At 36.3% G+C, this 18,484-nt stretch overlaps 1 protein-coding gene across 5 annotated transcripts in view; it reads right to left on the bottom strand.

Moving 5' to 3' along the window:
• The window catches only part of MYBPC1 (myosin binding protein C1), a 71,287-nt gene that overhangs the window by 14,299 nt on the left and 38,504 nt on the right, over nt 1–18,484 (bottom strand). For 3 of the 5 annotated variants that reach the window (XM_032445805.1, XM_015867405.2, XM_032445816.1), the window contains 15 exons: nt 17,791–17,957; nt 16,304–16,436; nt 14,434–14,558; nt 13,763–13,868; nt 13,281–13,447; nt 11,657–11,819; nt 11,041–11,147; nt 9,806–9,939; nt 8,454–8,610; nt 7,059–7,163; nt 6,297–6,485; nt 5,063–5,197; nt 1,421–1,489; nt 1,214–1,255; nt 174–341 (listed from right to left, as the gene is read on the bottom strand). In XM_032445805.1, the coding sequence (XP_032301696.1) occupies nt 174–341; nt 1,214–1,255; nt 1,421–1,489; nt 5,063–5,197; nt 6,297–6,485; nt 7,059–7,163; nt 8,454–8,610; nt 9,806–9,939; nt 11,041–11,147; nt 11,657–11,819; nt 13,281–13,447; nt 13,763–13,868; nt 14,434–14,558; nt 16,304–16,436; nt 17,791–17,957 (1,967 nt within the window). The remainder of the gene's footprint in view (nt 1–173; nt 342–1,213; nt 1,256–1,420; nt 1,490–5,062; nt 5,198–6,296; nt 6,486–7,058; nt 7,164–8,453; nt 8,611–9,805; nt 9,940–11,040; nt 11,148–11,656; nt 11,820–13,280; nt 13,448–13,762; nt 13,869–14,433; nt 14,559–16,303; nt 16,437–17,790; nt 17,958–18,484) is intronic. The other 2 variants (XM_032445810.1, XM_032445817.1) reach the window with 2 other exon arrangements.

The following is an 18,484-nucleotide window of genomic DNA, read 5'->3' as shown; positions in this document are numbered from 1 at the left end:
ATCACAGATTTTTTCAAAGATGTCTACATGACTTCTAGTTATTACAAAATGGCTTTGTAAGGCTTTTAAATATCAGCTTCTAAATAAAATTATTAGCCATTAATAAAAACAAAAAACCCACAGAACTGGAAGCAGGGTGTTTTTGTGGGAGAACATAAGCAGAAGGATCTTACCTATCACTTCCTTGACTAAGATAGGCTGCGGGTGGTACCTAGGTTCGCTTTCACCTGCAGCATTCACCGCTTTTACTCTCACAAGGATTTTTGAACCAGTCGGCAGACCATTGATTGTAAACTTTGTTTTGTCTGTCAGTTCTGGATTAGCAACGATCCACTCATCAGCTAGTTTGGGGAAAGAGGAGGATGAATCAAAAGAACAGAGAATTATGAATACGTCCATTACACAAAAAAGGAAAATTACACAATAGCAACTGATTCATTATGTACTGATGCATCCATATTGTTTTTTGTCCATCTTCTTCAATACCGTGATATGGATTCACTTTAATTATAACAGATAAAAAAGCTTCAAATATAAATATATATATATATCTACATATATCAATAAGTGATTTTTTAAATAATGTGTCTATCATTTAATTGTACCAGAGAGATTAGCAGTTTAATTCAGCTTATAGAGAACAAGAAGGATGTAGAGTATATCTCCAAAAACATTCATCAGTGCTATTACAATTTTTTCGGAGAGAAAAGGGTTTGAGAATTCATTGAAATAATTTCATGTTTAAAACAAGTACTTATTATCCTAGATAATACCACTGAGAGTGTGGGGATGAGAAAAGTACCGACTATTTACACACTACAATGAAATGCCATCTCTGCTGGTGCCTTTAGAAAAAGAAGTCTGTATCCAAGTCATTCACTTAATGATGGCATTCTCAGATTTTTATCCTCCTCCTAAGCGGTCGCATGTAATCCATGGAGTGGTCATAACAGTACAATCTTTCAGATAAGTTTTGACACAGACAATACTTTTTTTTCACCCTATCCTGAAAACATAGATCACTTTAATGCTGCTGGCGCCTTGACCTTTCGAGTCAGATTTTTGCAGTAGCGAGCCATTGCCAATACTTTCCACATCATGTAAGGATAGCATTATAGTGCTGGCATAAAAGACAAGAGAACTACTATAAGTCAAAGTGCCCTGCAGACTTAGCCACAACACTGCAGTACATTTGCATAAGTGTGTGTCTTACTTTTAGGAATTAAGTTCTCCTTCGAGCTGCTTCTTTCAGGTTCTAGTAGAAGAGGATTGTAATCAGTGAGTGTTTCCTGAACACCTCCCCCTCCCTTACAAATGCACTGCTGCAAATTCTGAGAGTGCATGTCCCCTCAGAAATCTCTTTTATAAAGAGAATTTTCTTTCACTAAAGAAGCTTTAAATCCTTCGTTGTATACTATACCTTCCAGGTTGAAAGGTGGCTCCATCAATTCCTCAGACTGATCTGTCGATATACCTTGTGAGAATCCAGCTTTAAAATTAATCAGAGACACTCACTTTCACACAGATGGAGCATTTTGTCAGTGGTTACAAATTCCTGTTAGTAAGTATGCAAAGATAGATGCTAGACTTTAAAGACTTAGAAGGCCTATATTTAGGGAATCTGCAGGTAGAAAATAGGTGGAAAGAGGTGGGAAGGAGGCATCGAGGTCGAGAACAGTTATTCTCACATGAAAGCTAAAGGGTAAAGAAAGAGGAGGAGATGAAATTGGTTCTTTCTTTGGGCTGATCACAGCCCTGGAAAGATGAAAAGAAAGAGGTGAAAGAACACTTGGAAACGAGAGAAATGAATCAAAATGATGATGGGAGAGAAAAAAACAATGTATCATAGAAGAGAAAAGGAATTTGGGGAAGAATTTTGAGCAAGAGAGACAGAAAAAAAGAAGTCTTGAAAAGTAAATTTAGGGAGACAGAGGAAAAGAACACATTTAACCAAAGGCAACATAGAAAGAAAATCACAGATGATGACAGATATAATGTAATCACTAAGGCTTTATTCCCTGATCAAAGTTATCACTGCCTTGGATTTCCTGGAAGCCTGAACTCTGGCTATTTTCAGGATAATAAAAATACTACTTTGGTATCTGTGTGTGTTCCTGGATGGGAACACTCACAAGGATCTCAACCAACAGAGACTCTCTGAAATTCCTATTTACTAGCTAAGAAAAGAGATTATTTGCAGGTACAATGGCCCTTTAAAGGCAGATAAACATAACCTCCATGGGAAAATTAAGCTAGCCTTGAAATACCACAGAAGAACCAGCCAGCAGAGTACATTGCTAAGAACTGGTTTATCCAGTGTCAACAACACTTGGTCTATTCTAGCACACCAGAACAAGAGGTTTAAGTTGAATGCCGTAAGCTAGCCCTGGGGAAGGGAGTTCTTTATCCATACAAAATGTGTTATTCATTCCTGTGCAGTGCATGATATATGTATGATGAAACTCCTATTCATTTATATACACTGCTGTCAAAGGTGCTATCATAGTTAATGAAGTCCAAAAGTCTACGATGTTGATCAACTTCTGAGAATCAGGCTATAGGGAAAGACAAACTGATGTCCATCGTACATGATTCTTCAGAATTATAATTGCACATGTAGATGACACACATATATTCTGACTTCCTATTTTCAGCTTGCGATTTCTCCTAATGAATGCTGAGATAAGGAAGCTCCAAAAAACCCTCTTTAAAGTTGTGTCAGTGATGACAGTGAAGGAATGAAGACAAATGAGTTTACAGAGAACTAAAAGATAGGTACAGCAGAAGGAATATAGACAGTCATGAGAAGTATCTTGAAGTTAAAGAGGTTTGAAACAGTATAGAATAAATTAGTCCAAAACAGAAAAGGCACTGAAAGGACTGAGAAAGGGAGGCACTGAGATATTGCAAGAAAGAAAAGAAGGTTTACATGTAGAGAAAATAATGTATATTTCAGTAACACAACTCTTACCATTTTCTACTAAGCTTGCTTCTTCCTAGCCATTTTCATAACATGTAAACACAAATAATGTCAATTTTGCACTTAGAGACGTATATTCATATACAGAAGGCATGTATAGGTTTACTTCAACACTCAGAAACTTATACAAAATATGTGGCACCCATTGTATTTTAACTGAGTTAAAGAACATTAACATGATGCTCACTGATGTTTTATACATATGACAAACATATGTTTAATATTGCAAACACATCTGGGAAAATAATTGTTCCATTGAACAAGTATACAGTGATCTGTCTAACAGCCCTTGAAAGGTAAATTTTGAAGATTCCTTTAAACACCTTAGTTTGGATTATTGTATATATATACATTTCTCACCCTCATTTTGCTTAACCTACCAATCACATACCATAAAGTCAAGGATCTTACGACTGTGACACATTACAAACACTTTTAATTTTTCCCCATCATCCTACAAATGCTAAACAGAGCATGATATACAACATACACATTTTCAGTTCCCTTTTTACCTCTTGACTGTGCAAATGAAACAATTTGTTGTAGGTGGGTGGTCAGACTAAATGATATTGGAGGTCTTTTTTAGCATTGGTGATTCTGTGACTCTATGATTATAGTAATGCTGCACCTTGATCTGACACTGTATGCTTACTCTTCCTGAGCTGTTTCCTCAGCTCCCTCGCAGTATACAGAGAAAACCCTTCCTATCATTTCTGCTGTGTCTGCCTTAAGGTAATCTTCTCCGCACTTTTGAGCTTCTTGCCATCTTTTCCTGTTCCTTACAGATATTCTTCTCAATACTCTCACATGTGGAATACTCCTGAGAAAAGCCAGTGTTCTTCACTCCCTCTCTCTCTCACTCAGATTGGAGCTGAGGATACTCTGTTCCTGTGGTATCTGACCAATTTTGTGAATTATTGTTTTCCTGGATTTACTGAATCTGAAATATGTGACATTGTGAATGACAAGTTCTCTCCTCTACCTCTTGTATCCAGACTGTGGATTGTAGTCATGAAACTCTTCTATTGAAATAGATGCCTTTATGAAAAATAATAATAATAATAAAGCCTTGAACTTATCACCTGTTTTACAACACAGCGAAGAGCAGCAACTAACAGAAATTAACATTAAAAAGTCTCATTTCTCAAAACACTTGACATTGCTGGAGGTCCACTGTTTGATGTTTGCCCACTGAGGCTGGATATTGCACACACCAGTCTTGACCATTCCGTGCTTAACCAGGAGTTAGCAGTCACTTTTTTAACACTTTTTAGTCACTTTTTTTGCACTTGGGAGTTACTTTTGAAAACAGATTTAATTTGATGTCAACTCGGAATAAAATCTGTTGAAAAATACTAGATTACTCTGCCTAATTGCCAAAGCCCTTGGTTCTAAAATATAGGTTGTTTCCCCATTCCTTGCTATTTTACTTTCATGACTTTATTCTGTCTCTTACATCTTTATCATTCTCCTTCAGTTCTGTATAGTTTTATGACAGATAGGCATAGTTAAAGATCCTTTATCTAACTAGCTTGAAAGTTTGGGGAAATTCAATATTTAGAAATGAAGTTTATATGCCTAGATAATTTCTGTAGCCAGTTGCTGGGAAGGCTGTCCACCTGTAATGTGAACTGGTACTTGAAGTAGCCAATTAGTAATAAGTCAAGATAGAGATTACGTTGAGGACCTCTTGTCCCTAAAACCCAGCCAACTTACATGCAATCTGGATCACACTTATATCAATTTATTATTTCTTGTTCATCCATCCATCAATCCATTCACACTCACTTTGTTGCTTCCACTTTTCATATAGCGAAAAGAAGAGGAAAGGCATTAATTTGTCTTTACCTGAACTGCAACAGATTATATAGTTTTTGATTTGGTATTCACATTGCAAGTAAAGTAGGTTAAACTACAAAAATGAGTGGGATCTGAAATACAAACTGAAGAGGAGACTGAACACAATCCTGCTGATGCTACTGATTAATCACCCTAAGGTGAGTGCAGCTGACACCCCAGAGAAATAATGGAGGTCTCATGTATTTTCACTTTGAGTAACATACCACAGCTGTTGTCACTTACTTCCTTCAAAGCAGTACTCTACAACATAGCCATCTAAACCTGCAGCTCCGATGTGCTCTGGTGGCCTCCTTTTCATTGTAACTGAGGTATCAGTTACTGAATCCACTGCCAGGAGGGTTGGTGGACTGGTAACAGCTGAAACAAGAAGGCAGTAGGGAGAAGGCTGAAACTCTGTTATCATAAAAGTTTACACTTTTGGTGTTTTCCTCTAATCTAGCGCAACCAAGCTCTCAGGCAAAAGGCTAAATCCAGTCATTTCCAGTCATCATGGAACTTCTTTCCCATTTAGGAGCAAACCGGAACAGATACCTCATCCTATACCTGCTCACAGCCTGATCCAAAGAGCCAGATTCCTCCCTCTGAGGAATGAGAAGGATGAAGGGAGGAAAGGGGTGTGGTAGAGAAGTTGTGGATAGTGTGTTCCATGGCAGTGTGTATTTTCACAAAAGAAGGGAGCATGCTGTAGCAATAATAGCTGCCACCTCCTTCCTCCTCTACTAAGCAAGGTGGAAATCTTTGCTGATTTGCAGAACATGACACTTATTTTACAAGGATTTCTGTCTGTACCAATAGTTTGAAAAAATATTTCTTTACATTAAAAGGCTACCAAATTAGTTGTAAGGTGACTGACAAAGCCCTTTAGCTGTTACATTAATATAAAGTACAAATAATAAGAGAAAATAAAAAATGGTGTGAAAAATGATCTGGCCTAATTTGGTTTGTAGTTGGAAAAAGGCATCAATAATACTCAATTATTCTGAAAAAAATATATTCCCCAAATCAAAAAACAAAACCATACCTTTTTCTGGATACTTTTGACCAAAGGGTCTTGTCTGACTGAAGAACGGAACGACCAAGATATTATTTCATCATTATCATTCATCTACATTGCCAATAGTTTGATATGATTGATTCAGTACACAGAGACATGAAACTGTTAATTATGGTCCTTGAAATGTATTGACCATAATATATTGGGCTCACCTATGTATGTCACTATTTTATTGCAGTGCAACATTTTTCTGTCTATACCTATTTTGTTTCTTGTTTATGAAAGATAGAGATTTAGATACATGGATATAAACTTACACAGCACCTAGTATAGACAGATTGTGAGCAACAGACATGTGGAAAGAACTACATTTATATAATTAAATGACTGCAATAACGTATCAAGAATAATTGCCTAATGCATAGCTGTTTCTCTAGTCTTACCTGAAGGAACAAAACTTACCTAAAGGAACAAAAGACTTTGAAGGCATGCTTGGTTTGGAAGTGCCTATTGCGTTAACAGCAAATACACGGACCTCATAAGCAACACCTTCAATCATCTTCTTTGGCTCAAAGGTTGTTTCTTTACACAGTTCAAAATTCAGTCTCATCCACCGTGAGCTTTGTTTCTTTTTCCTTTCAATGAAATATCCTATAGACCAAACAAAATGGTATTATAGTAATAGCATAATGTTCAATAATGAGGTGTCCATGCTTTGACTGACCAATAGTTTTCAATATGGCTCACTATCCCTTTCTAGCTTCAGAGTTCTTTGGGAGTTTCTGTTTAATTTTTCTCCTTGTGGATTAACTGTTAGTCATCTGTTTGTCCTCTCTGGATATTTTTTCCCCCCAAACTTCATTTAATATTTTAATTTAATATTTTTAATTTAACTGTATTTAGTTTAGAGTGAAAAAGACCTGATTCTGCTGGCCTCTGGTCACCTATGACCTTCTACTATATTACATTTGCTTCTGAAATTGCTGCTAACAATCAAACTCTTCAAGTTTTGCCTTTATAAAAAGTTGTTTTCGAGTAGGGAGAATGATAACAGATAAAACTTATGATAACATCAAAGAATGGAAGCAATATTCTTTCAGTAGTCTACTCAAAGTGTCACTCTCCAGTACCAGAGCTGAACTCTGATACTGTGATGCCCATTACGTAGAGTGTGTTTCTTTTGTCTATATTAGATCATCATCAAATGAAAGGAAAATTATTTACCTAAGATGGGTGATCCACCATCATTTGCTGGAGGTTCCCATGTCATAACACACCAGTCTTCACCCACCTCAGTCACGTTTGGTGCCTGAGGAGGATCAGGCACATCTGTTGTAAAACAAACAAACAAACAAACAAAAGTGAAAAAAAAAAAGATCTTTCCTATCTATGCCTAATCTATAATAAAATATATCAAACAAGAAACAAATCTGAAGTCCAATAGGTAACTTAGAATAGAAAATGTAGAGTCAGCCACAAAAATAATCTTGTGTTGAAAAGAAATTGTGAGAATGAATGGAGAACAAGTACATTGGTAAGAATGGATCAGCAGAGGGAGACAAAAACTCATCACTAAAATGTGATTTGAGAAACAACATTCAGAATAGTAAAAGACATAGCTGCTGTGAATATACTTGGCCTTTCTGGACTGAATTCTTCACAGGAAAGATATTCTAACAGCCATTTAGTGTCTTGAGATTTGAGAGCACCTGCTTTGCTAGTCCTTCTGTGATCTTCTATGAGTAATTCAAGTATAGCTTCACAAAGACCCATGGGCACTTAAATGTTTTCTATCATTTTACATGACATTTTACTGATAGATATATTAGTGCAATACTTGATTAAATCTATAACTTTGAGGTAATTGGGAGTAACGCATTAGGGAAATTACAAGTGTTAGAAAGGGCTACAGAAAGGCTGAAAAGGGAGCTACATGACATCGCCAGTAGAAAAATGACATGGGAAAAAGTCATAAACTCGCCTTTAAAGTTCCAAATCATTGTTTTCTGGAATAAATACTGTAATAATGCAGGGGAGTCCTCTGTGTACCTAAAATATATTTGCAGCCCTCATTTGTACCTCACTCTCTTTGGAGAGCGAACTTTGACCATTGATGCTTCCATGGCCTTGCACATTTGGCTCAGAGCATCTCAAGCTCTTCTTTGCACAGAGAAAGGATGTTTTTGTGAATCCTGACAAGTGGGATAGGAAATGCCAAGTTCTTCAACACTGTCAAATTTCTTGAGGGGCACTGAAGGGAATGTGCCAAGAAAGGGCCACAGGCACCAGGAAAATATAGAATGCTTGAAGCAAATAGAGGCAACTTCAGAAGCTTAGGTGCAGCAAGGTGAGGTGGCAGCAGGGGTGATAATTAACTCCTACTTAAATTCCATACTAAGTTACCATATTCTTCATTAACTTTGTGCCTTAGTATCCTTGCATGTCAATTTCACACCTGGAAATGAGGAAAAACAGAGGGATAGCAGCATTTGGAGGAGAGATACAGAAGAAGAATTTGGCTGTTGCTGGAATGCAGGAAAGCAGTGTTCTCAGGGATCATTTATTGAAAAAAACCATGGTAAATGGTATCGCTCATGTGCATTTTTCCACATGACTTACCGACCACTTTAATGTTGATAAGGGCTGTGTCCTCCCCAGCTTCATTCTTTAATGTTATTCTGAAAGGACCTGAATCTTCTCTCTCAGCTGTGTCAATGACCAGGCAGCTGCTGTCTGAGTATGTTTCTGCCCGTATTCTTCCACTGTCTGTGATCATCTAGGAATCAAAGTACGACAAAAGTAAGACAAAGTAAGCAGAGGGAAAAGTCAAGTTTTCTGCTTTAAGAACCAAATGTTCAAAAATCCAAGTTCAAGTGCATTACAGAACACTTCAACAAAAATTTTCTGAAGAGAAATTCACATTAAAGCTCAGTATTTCGGTCATCCGATTGTCATTAAAAAAAAAAAAAGAAAAAAGAAAAAAAAAGAAAAAAAAGACAAACTAAGCAAGTGATAAATAAATAAATGGCTTTAAAATACTGTACCTTTAGTACTCAGGTCAGCCATTACATCTCAAAGGAGGGTTCAGTAGGCTCAATTACCACATAATCAAGAACATGCTTTAATCAGCACTACTTGATGGAAAGAGAGTAGTGAAATCTTAAGAAAGGTTAAATGTAAAATATTTTAAAAAGATTCTTAAATAAAGAATCTTAAATAAAACTGTAGTGTAATTCATTGAGTTGAATGATGAGATGGATAGTAAGGGTCAGTAATTTGTCCTTGTTGTAAAAACACTTACACATTTTTGAATAAGATCTCCTAGGGGAGCTTCTCATTTGAACCAGTCTGTGGTGTTAATAATACCACTGATATTTGGAAAATACTAGTAAGATTTGATGTGATAGGCCTGACAAGTCCAGCAGAAATAACATGTAGCACATACCAAAATGAAAATTTAAATGTGGAAAGTCTGGCTTTTTGGTATAATATACTCGGGAGTGCAAAGTTTAGCACAAAAGACACTATACGCAAAACAGTAACTGCCCAGGCTAATATTTCATCCTAGTCTCGATTCTTCATCAGAACTATTTATTTTATAACCAGACCTTACTATGGCTCCCTGTCAAAACTGCTGTTCTGGACATTACACATACCGTAAGTAGCTGACTGGTAGATTTTCATTAGATTTCTTCTGCATCAAATATATTCACCTACTTTAAAATTTATTTGTAGAAAAAGCATATTTTTCATCTTAGCAGTGTCAAGTGTTTCCTCAAAAAGATCCTTAAAATACTAAACACTATTTATCAGTTTTACCTTCACAGTTGAGGGAGAAGAGTTTTTAAGTGCGACAGGATAACGTATCCCATTTTTATTTCCTTCCATATCTTCACCAGACTAAAGATTGTTTTGTTAAGGGAAAAAAATCTCCTCATTGACCTTTAAAAACAAATATGATGTTACTGTACCTTATCCCCTCTACTCCACATGACTTTTGGTGTTGGCTCGCCAGTGATAGGTATCTCAAGGCGTAATTTAGTTCCTGCCACTACTGTCACAGTGTTATTTTCCCCAAGACCATCAAGGTGAAGTTTAGGAGGATCTGAAAAAGAAAAAATTGCCCAAATTTTTATAGGTCTTCCTCTTCCAAAATTTAGGAACCTGGGAACAAGTGTGAGATACAGAGAAACACGCTCTGCTGCTCATATTTTCCTGGTATTTTTACTCAATATCTGTTTGGAAGTAAAGTAGAGAAGAAAAAATTCTGGAAGAAAATAATCGATGAAGAATGAATCATAGAACCATAGAGATTTGGGAATAGTAGGTCCATAAAAGAAAAACAATCCACCTTCCTGAGGCAGGATTGTTTAAATTTAGATAATGTGAGAGAGATTTCCAATAATTGGCTCTTGAAAATTTCCATTGTAGATGTTCTACATTTGGAATTGTCATGCTCCAAGCATCATTATTCTCTTATTGCCCTAATATTTTAAACTTTTTCTTAGTCTAAATACTTTTCCTGGAAATGAAATGATTACTTCTGTTGTACTCCATGGATATTGAGAACTGATGAATGTGCTCTTACTTTAATATATTTTATCTGTGAAAGTACCCACTCTCTTTTCATTCTCCCTAATTCTTGACAATCTCATTTCTAATGTAAGTATCCCACTCATCATTTACAAGCCATATTTTCTAAAACTTTGATCATTTATATTGGTGTCATTTAGACTTCACATTCACTGCCTGAAGTTAAAAGTCAGTGGGGTACTGTTGTGGAAATCTTATTTAACTCTCTGGGAATCATTAAGCGTAAGTATTGTATAGGCAAATATGTACCTACTGAAATATTTTACTAAGCTAAAAGATATCTTGAAATATAAAAAAATTCCATTCTTCGAAGAATACAACACTGAAGGTCTGAAAAATTATACCAAGAACTACTTTACATGAACTGTTAACAGTAGTTAAAGTTTAGGAATTCAGCCACGCCAGGCTTGTAAACTATGACCAGGTCCTGAGGTAAAGTACTCTCTTACTAGCTCAGTGTCACTTTGCCAAAGTAGCAGCTCTGTGCTTTGAAGTAAGCACCTGCTCAGAAGAAACAAACTGATTGTATTCAAGGATATATCACACAGTTTTCACTTTCCAAGGGTAAAAGAGAAGGAAATGCAATTTGTAATTTGTTGTGCCAAGTACTTACCCACAACATGTACTTTGCATGGAATATTAATATTATAAGCATCTGGTACAAACATGTATTCAGCCTCATCATCAACAGCAGCACTTGCTATGATAAATCTATGGATTCTGTAAAAAAATGAAAAAGAAAGCCATGTAAATTATTTTTGAAGACTAGTTGAGGCTATGAGGAAAAATCTGAAGAAAAAAGTTTAGGAGATCTGTGCAAGTGTGTAAGTCTGTGTGTGCAAAAACAACAGCAACAACAACAACAACAAAAAAACTATCAGAAAATAGTATTGTTTTTAAGTCTAAATATTCTTAATAATGCCCCCAAATTGTTTTGCCCTTACTACCTAATATCCCATACTAACAGCAACAGCAATGTCCAGAAAAAAGAATCTCTTAAAATTAGATGTTTCAAGTATTTTATTATTATTGCCTTCCGCAGCCAGAGGACAGTATGAAAAAGGAAAAGAAGACAAAGGTTTTATTGTCAAAAAACTAACTGTGTTTGAAGGACAAAGTTTAGGCTTTACATATTGATAATACATAGTTTCCAGAGAAATAACCCTCATATTGGTACATCTTTACAATGTCACTTCATCAAAAATCAAATCAGTACTTGACATGCTTACCTTCCTTTGTGATAAAGCTTTACACGGTCACTAGCTTCAATCAATTGTCCATTTTTGTACCATTTCCCTTCCACATTCTCTGATATCTCACATTTCAGGTGTATTTCCTGTCCAAGCCTCACTGTCTGGTCTTCTAGTGCAAGTGATATCTTCAATGGTCTCACTTGGGAAAAGAGAAGTAGATATATTAATGTTAATATCAAGTAACAGCTTATAAGAAATGCTGATCCAAAATATCCATGCCCTGAGCAGGAAAACCTGATCTGTATTCACTTGGAGTATATTTGAACTCTGTCTTGGTGTCACTGGTGTTCCAGTGCAAGATGAATCCAGTAAAAAAACTTTCAAAATGTGGAAGGCTTGTGTCCCTAGGTCTACTCTTAGAGTGCACAGGTCTACCTACCCTTTTCTGCCATCTAACTGCTTACAGAGGTCTCCCACATGAAACAAGACAATTTGGAGACTTAACAAAGTAGTTAATTACAACTATTCACTGTAGTTATGAGCCTCTTGTGTCAGGCTTTTATCAAAGGACATGGTGGACAGTGTAAAGTTATTTCATACATGGCTTCTCCTTGTGTTTGCTAAGCTGCCCTAACTGCCCCTGTAAAAACACAAAGATATTACTAGCTTTTGTTGAACTTGAGGCTGAGAACTTGTGCTTTCTGGAAGATCAGATGCTAGAGACCAGAGTCTAGGCTGAACACACAGCATGTGCACTAAATATACCTGCCTATAATCTGACATGTGAAACAAGGAATGATGGAAAATAACTGCATTTTACAGAAAGATAGCTGGAACATTCTCATCAGAAGAAGCATGAATTTATAAGTGTGGCAGGCAAGATTAGGGAATCCAATGGCTACAGTGTATCATTTTCAGCTTGGTAAGAGAACTGTGAATTGTTTGTGCTTAGGACGTAATTTTGTATAAAATAGTTAAAAGCATAATGTGTGTATGTATGATATATGGTAAGTTCACAGACTGTAACAAATTTACCACAAACACGTACTCAGAATCCATCTTGCTCACCTATGCCAGTAAGACCAAATCTACACCTACTCGCAAAATGGCCATCTGCCTAAAACCAAAGTGGCAGATTATAAAGATGCATAGATTTTGCTGGAAACCACAAGTGTTTTAAAGATATATTCAAGCAGTACTGATACTGTTTGATACTGAGATACATAGCCTCATTTTAGTGCCTTTAGTTTAGTTCAAATGGCTCTGATGCCAGTTAAAAGTACACGTAGTAGTAGACTTTCTTATTTTTTTTCCCACAATTTTCTTTTTTCCCCTCTTTTTATCTAAAAAGTCTTGGTTTTGTCTTTCCTGCGAAAGCCTGAAAGGATTCAATAAAAGCAAGTGCTTCCCCTGCATGTTTCAATTTGTTGACCTGTTATATCTTTTCATGGATAGCTATGTTTTCCATCTTAATGAACAGACAGTAATTTTCAAGCAGGACTAATTCACTTTCTGTAACTGCAAACTGAAGATTTGCTGCTAAGACATTGCCATGGAAGATAAAGTTGTCTTTAGGCCCTCAGAAAAAGGCAAGCAAATTATTACTGTTATTTAGCAAACTATGACCATTAATATCAAGAGCAAGATATATTATACTTACAATCAACAGAAAGCTTGGCTTCTGACTGGCCTCCTGTTGTCATTACGGAGTAAGTTGCGTTGTCATTTTTTGCGGCCTCCTCTATTATCAAAGTGTGTTTTTTACCTTCAACTTTGATTCGATATCGAGATTTAGGATCATTGGTAAGCTCTACACCATTCTTAAACCTAACAGAAAAGAAAGAGTGATTATTTTCCCAATAGAAGTCCAGTGTGAATAAGACTTTCATAAACCGAAACTTCTGGAGAAGACTTTGCAAGACTTAAGATACAAAAAAGTGTTAAACAAACTCACCCGTGAATGTGTAAGACTGTTTTTGCTGTTACTACTTCACTGAATAATGTTCTCCTGAGGATTTTTAACTGGTACTGAAAATGCTCTCCTCATTTATTCCTACACATAAAATCATCTTTGCTCTGTTCCCCCTCCCCAGCCCCATCTCTGTCTCAAGGTAAACAAAGTCTATTGAAAGAATGATTTACCATTTAACATTTGCATCATCCTCAGACACTTCGCAGCTCAGTTCTACGCGTTCGCCAACATAGGTACTGGTATCTTCCAGGCCTTTGGTCACCAAAATTGGAGGATCTTTGACAAGATAAAATTATAGATTTACAATCTTAAAGAGAGGTGAAGGAGGTTTTTTAAATCATGCTATAGGAGATAAGACTATCAACACTATGGGATCGAAAATGTTAAGGGAAAGGCCACTCATTCATAGGTTTTGGTACAGTCTTCCCTTAAGTGTTGGCAGATGAAACTAAAATCAGTACTTTAATGCCTGATTTGATAGTATCTGGAGCAGGTCAGTTGGACCATTATGAGGGTTGCCAGGTAGTGTGTAAGGAAAAGCCAATACAGAGACAAATGAGTCTCCAAAATGTCTTTGAAACTAAGGAGGACCACAGTCCCACTAAATCCCAGTGGACAGTAAGAAACATGAAATCAACAGTATCTCCATTTCTGAGTTTTCACTAAATTACTAAGTACAGGATGAAGAAAAATGATCAGGAATGATAAAAATACAGATTAACCCTGCTAATACAAATACAAACACACACTGAGCCATATCCTTCCTGTTAATTTTTTCTGCAGTTAAAAAAAAACACATCAATTTACACCAGTTGAAATGGGAGCAGACTGGTGTAGTTACCTCTCACAAACAGTTCTGTGGAGCATTTCTCATCACCAGCTGTCACGTAATAGCGAGCATCATCTGTCATAGTACAGTTATTGATGAATAAAATTCGCTGGTTACCTTTGTGCTCAAAAATGTATCTGTTTGAATAGAATACAGAAAAGATGCATTAGCAAAACTGCTGGATCTCTCCTTTTTTGCTGTATATATAGAAAATCTTTTAGGGATCATTAGAGGGGAAAACCCTGTTTTTTACACAGACCTGGGAAAGAAGTCCCAGGATGAGATTTTCATGTTTCAATAGAAAATGTAAGAACAATTATAGAATTTGTTGCAAAAAGAGCTGTGGTTAGAGTGATAATGAACAGTTTCTGGCTTGTTCCAACATTCAAGGCTTACATGATACAAAAATATAATAATTTTTAAAAAAGCAAACAAACAAACAAAAAACAACAACAACAACAACAACAAAAAACAAAACAAAACAAAAAAAAAACAGGCAGAATAAAATGGATACTGAAACTCTAGATGAGTAAAGATGAAAATAACCAGTAACAGGAGACCATCTTCACTCCAACACTCTTAACATTTTTGTGAAGTATAATAATAGCCAAGGTTAAGAAGTTAATATTATTGGTAGGCCATATGGCACAAGAGATAAGTAATGGGATATGGGGTTTTGGTAATGGGATATGCGGCCTTTCACCTTTATGTCACCAGTTTAGTTCTACTCCAGGTTTGCAGAGACCAAAGCTCATTAGCATCTGACAGCTGCTTCAGCAGCCTGGAAGAAATGCACTGGAGCATTCAGTCCAGGTCCTTCTATCCTTCTACTGCAGAAGAACACACATCTGCAAAGCAGTTCTGAACTGCTCATGGAAGTTAAAGAAAATACTTTTATTACTTTTATTGCCTTTTCTTTCTTCTTCTTTTTTTTTTTTTTTTGTTTGTTTTTTTTTTTTTTGTTAGTCACATATATCAATCAAAATTCTTCACTGACTGAAGCAGTGATAGAATAAAAGAGATCTGCCATTCCCTGTAATAGGATTTTTGCTAGTTACAGTTTTTCACTGGGCCAGAAAGAGAAAATTGAAAGGTTCTTGTGCTTTCAAACAGTATTTGAGGAACATTACATTTTTATGTATTATCATTCTTAGCTGTTTGACTGTGGAATGGGATTTTGTACTCCAGGTTTTGAAAGGTATGAGAACATCAGGGATTGGGCTCAAGTTCCAGCCATTGCTCTACTTGTATCCAAGAAGCTTCTTGCTTATTATAGGTAAATCCAGAGTGTAAACCAATACATAAGTGACACAGATAATGGAAAAGCTTGGGCACAGTAGATTGTGACTAAAATTGCTAAGAACTAACTCAGGTTGCTGGCTTCATTGTGTTAACCAAATAGTGGAGAGAGAAAAAAAGCCTCACTCCCTGCAGCTGATTACCTAATTAATAGACAGTGTTGATTAGAGAGAATTTTATAGGTAGTTTATGAGGCAGGTAGGCATTATGTTAAAGATCTCTCCTTTTAGTAACCAATTACTACAGAAAGATTCTGACCTTATTCTAACATAGAACTGAGAACAAGAGACTTATTTTTTCAAAATGCTTCCTGGTTTTGTTTTTGTTTTAAACTACCAAGCAGGAAATGGCTATATGATTTGTTAATGATCTTTAACTCTCTTCTCTCGAGATAAAACACACAATCTATGTTAACAGCATTTTTGGGTCATGAACAATATAGCATATTTTACCTGCTTTTTCACTGTAATGGAATGTCAGAAATAAAATTGGTGCAAGCCTGATCAAAGGTATAGATCTATGTGAGACAGTTGTCAAGGAAACATATATGCACATGTTTTATTGCCTACATACAATCACTTACTTTGCACTTGGTCGTATTTCTTGGCCATTTTTATACCATTTAAGTTCCACTGTTGGATCTGCTAGCTCCACCATGAATCTAACTTTGCCTCCTTTATCCACCTGGTATGCAGGGTCAAGTCCTTTGGCAAATGCTGTTGTGGAAGAGAGATGTTATTGTACATGAAGATCAGAAAATAAATGATATGAATGCTGAAATGACATTACATATATCTCATGAGTTATCAGAATATATACATTCCATCTTATGTATCACTCTACATTTTTAGGCTGGTTCAGAAAAGTCAGGTGTTGTTTTATTTTTCCCTAGAAATAGTGACAGTAAAACTGCAGAGTAATGCAGTTCAGTTTATCCTGATCTAGTTAATATCTCCTCATGACTTTGCAGTATGATATGGTTCTGATTAGGACTGGGTAGATGTAACTTTGGCAGCTTGCTGAGAATCTTTACTTCAGAGTATAATTGTATACAACTGGAGCAGTGCAAGTATCTAGAATGAATCCAATAGAAAGAACCTCTTTACGAGCCACACCACTTGAGTTAACAAAGAATTTCAATCTAAAAATTTTGTTCAGAATGAAAATGAATGGTTTGTCTACAAGCCAAACTTATTTTCTGTAGTCTGCAAAGCAGCTCCAACTGTGACAGATATTTTGGTTGCAAAACATTTGCAAAAATACATGAAACCAGGCAAAAGATGTCACTTTGCGAATCCTAGTGGAGCTTTTCAAAATGATTATTTTAGATGGGCAAATATAGACCAAGTTGTTCTGGAAAAGGTAAGGTCAGAACTCAAACATTTCAAAACACTTTAGCATCAACATTTAGCTACTGACAGCTACAAATGTTAAACCCAGGGGAGCAGATAATCTGTGGCTCAAAAATAAACGGTGCCTCAAAAATACTGCCAATAGCTAAATTAGCTTCTGGTAAGGTTTATATCATGTGTATGTCTAATTGCAGAAGACTGAATATGTTGAGACAGCAGTAGTAGAATTACAAAACCTGAATGGAATATTTTATTTAAAGTAACTTCTCACAATTTAAGGGATTTCAATTCATAGTAAAGGTGTCATGGGGTGAATAACATTCTATTGTCAGCATGTCATTATAGAGGCATTTTACACACTGTGTGAGGACCTTTTTGTAGGTAAAACCACGTCTACTGAAAAATCCTGACGTGACTGGTAGCCACATCCTACTCATCTTGGAACTTCTGAGAGGAACTAGAAAAGCTGGTGCCAGGTGCTGATGGGTGCTCTTTTTCCATTACAAATTTCCAGCACCTCCCTGTGATGAACCTGGGTAGAAAATAGCTCTTTCTTCAAGCTGAACAATTTGTGCATCAGCTTCCAGCCCTTTCCTCGCACCAGACATGTAGGGATAGAGGTAGGGGTAAGGGTAAGGGTAATACAGTAAGTCTGGGTTTATATGATGCATAGTTATGTTTGGCTACTGAACATAATAATATTTTGCCTTATCCATACCTGCACTCTTCTTCACCTCCCTGCGCATGCGCTTCAGACGCTTCAACATGCCTCTCAGGTCAGTGATACCATACTGAAAAGCAATTTTCTCATATTCACTAGGGTTGGCATTCTTCAGGAGCTCCCACACATCTACCTCAGGTTCTTCTTCTTGCTGTTTAACCTCCCTAACAGTGGCAAAATAAAATTGTGGGAGAAGAGTTAGTGAGACCTTTTCATACCAGAAAAAAGGGTGGAATTGAATCCATGGTGATATTAGAAATGTTTTGCTCAAAATTTGAAGGCTACCATCATATTTTTAATTTCACTTTGACATCAAGCTTTCCAAACATCTGTAAATAAGTGAATTCAAGCCCCAGTTCCACTCAGTACAAGTGGTGTAGTTGAGAATGACATTCACACCTTAGTTTACACTGCTCCAGAGTTTGGATATAAGTTTTTGTTTGGCAATTTCTGATGTAACCAGCAATGAGAAATGTTGTGTTTCTTCATCATAGTATAGAACTGGTTTAAAAATGTAGTACTACAGATGCATACCTGCTTAAATTGGTTTTACTTGTTGTAACTTTACTAGAATCGAGGAAGATTTAGGACAGTACTACTAAGATCTGAGTCTAATCCATACATTTCAGTTACACAAAAATGGTTTTCAACTTGGAGACCCTATAACTGTTGCATGTGGTGACCAATGAGA

This window comes from Coturnix japonica, chromosome 1 (assembly GCF_001577835.2).
Source record: "Coturnix japonica isolate 7356 chromosome 1, Coturnix japonica 2.1, whole genome shotgun sequence".
NCBI classification, from domain to species: Eukaryota; Metazoa; Chordata; class Aves; order Galliformes; family Phasianidae; genus Coturnix; species Coturnix japonica.
This window is presented reverse-complemented; position numbering and strand designations above follow the sequence as displayed.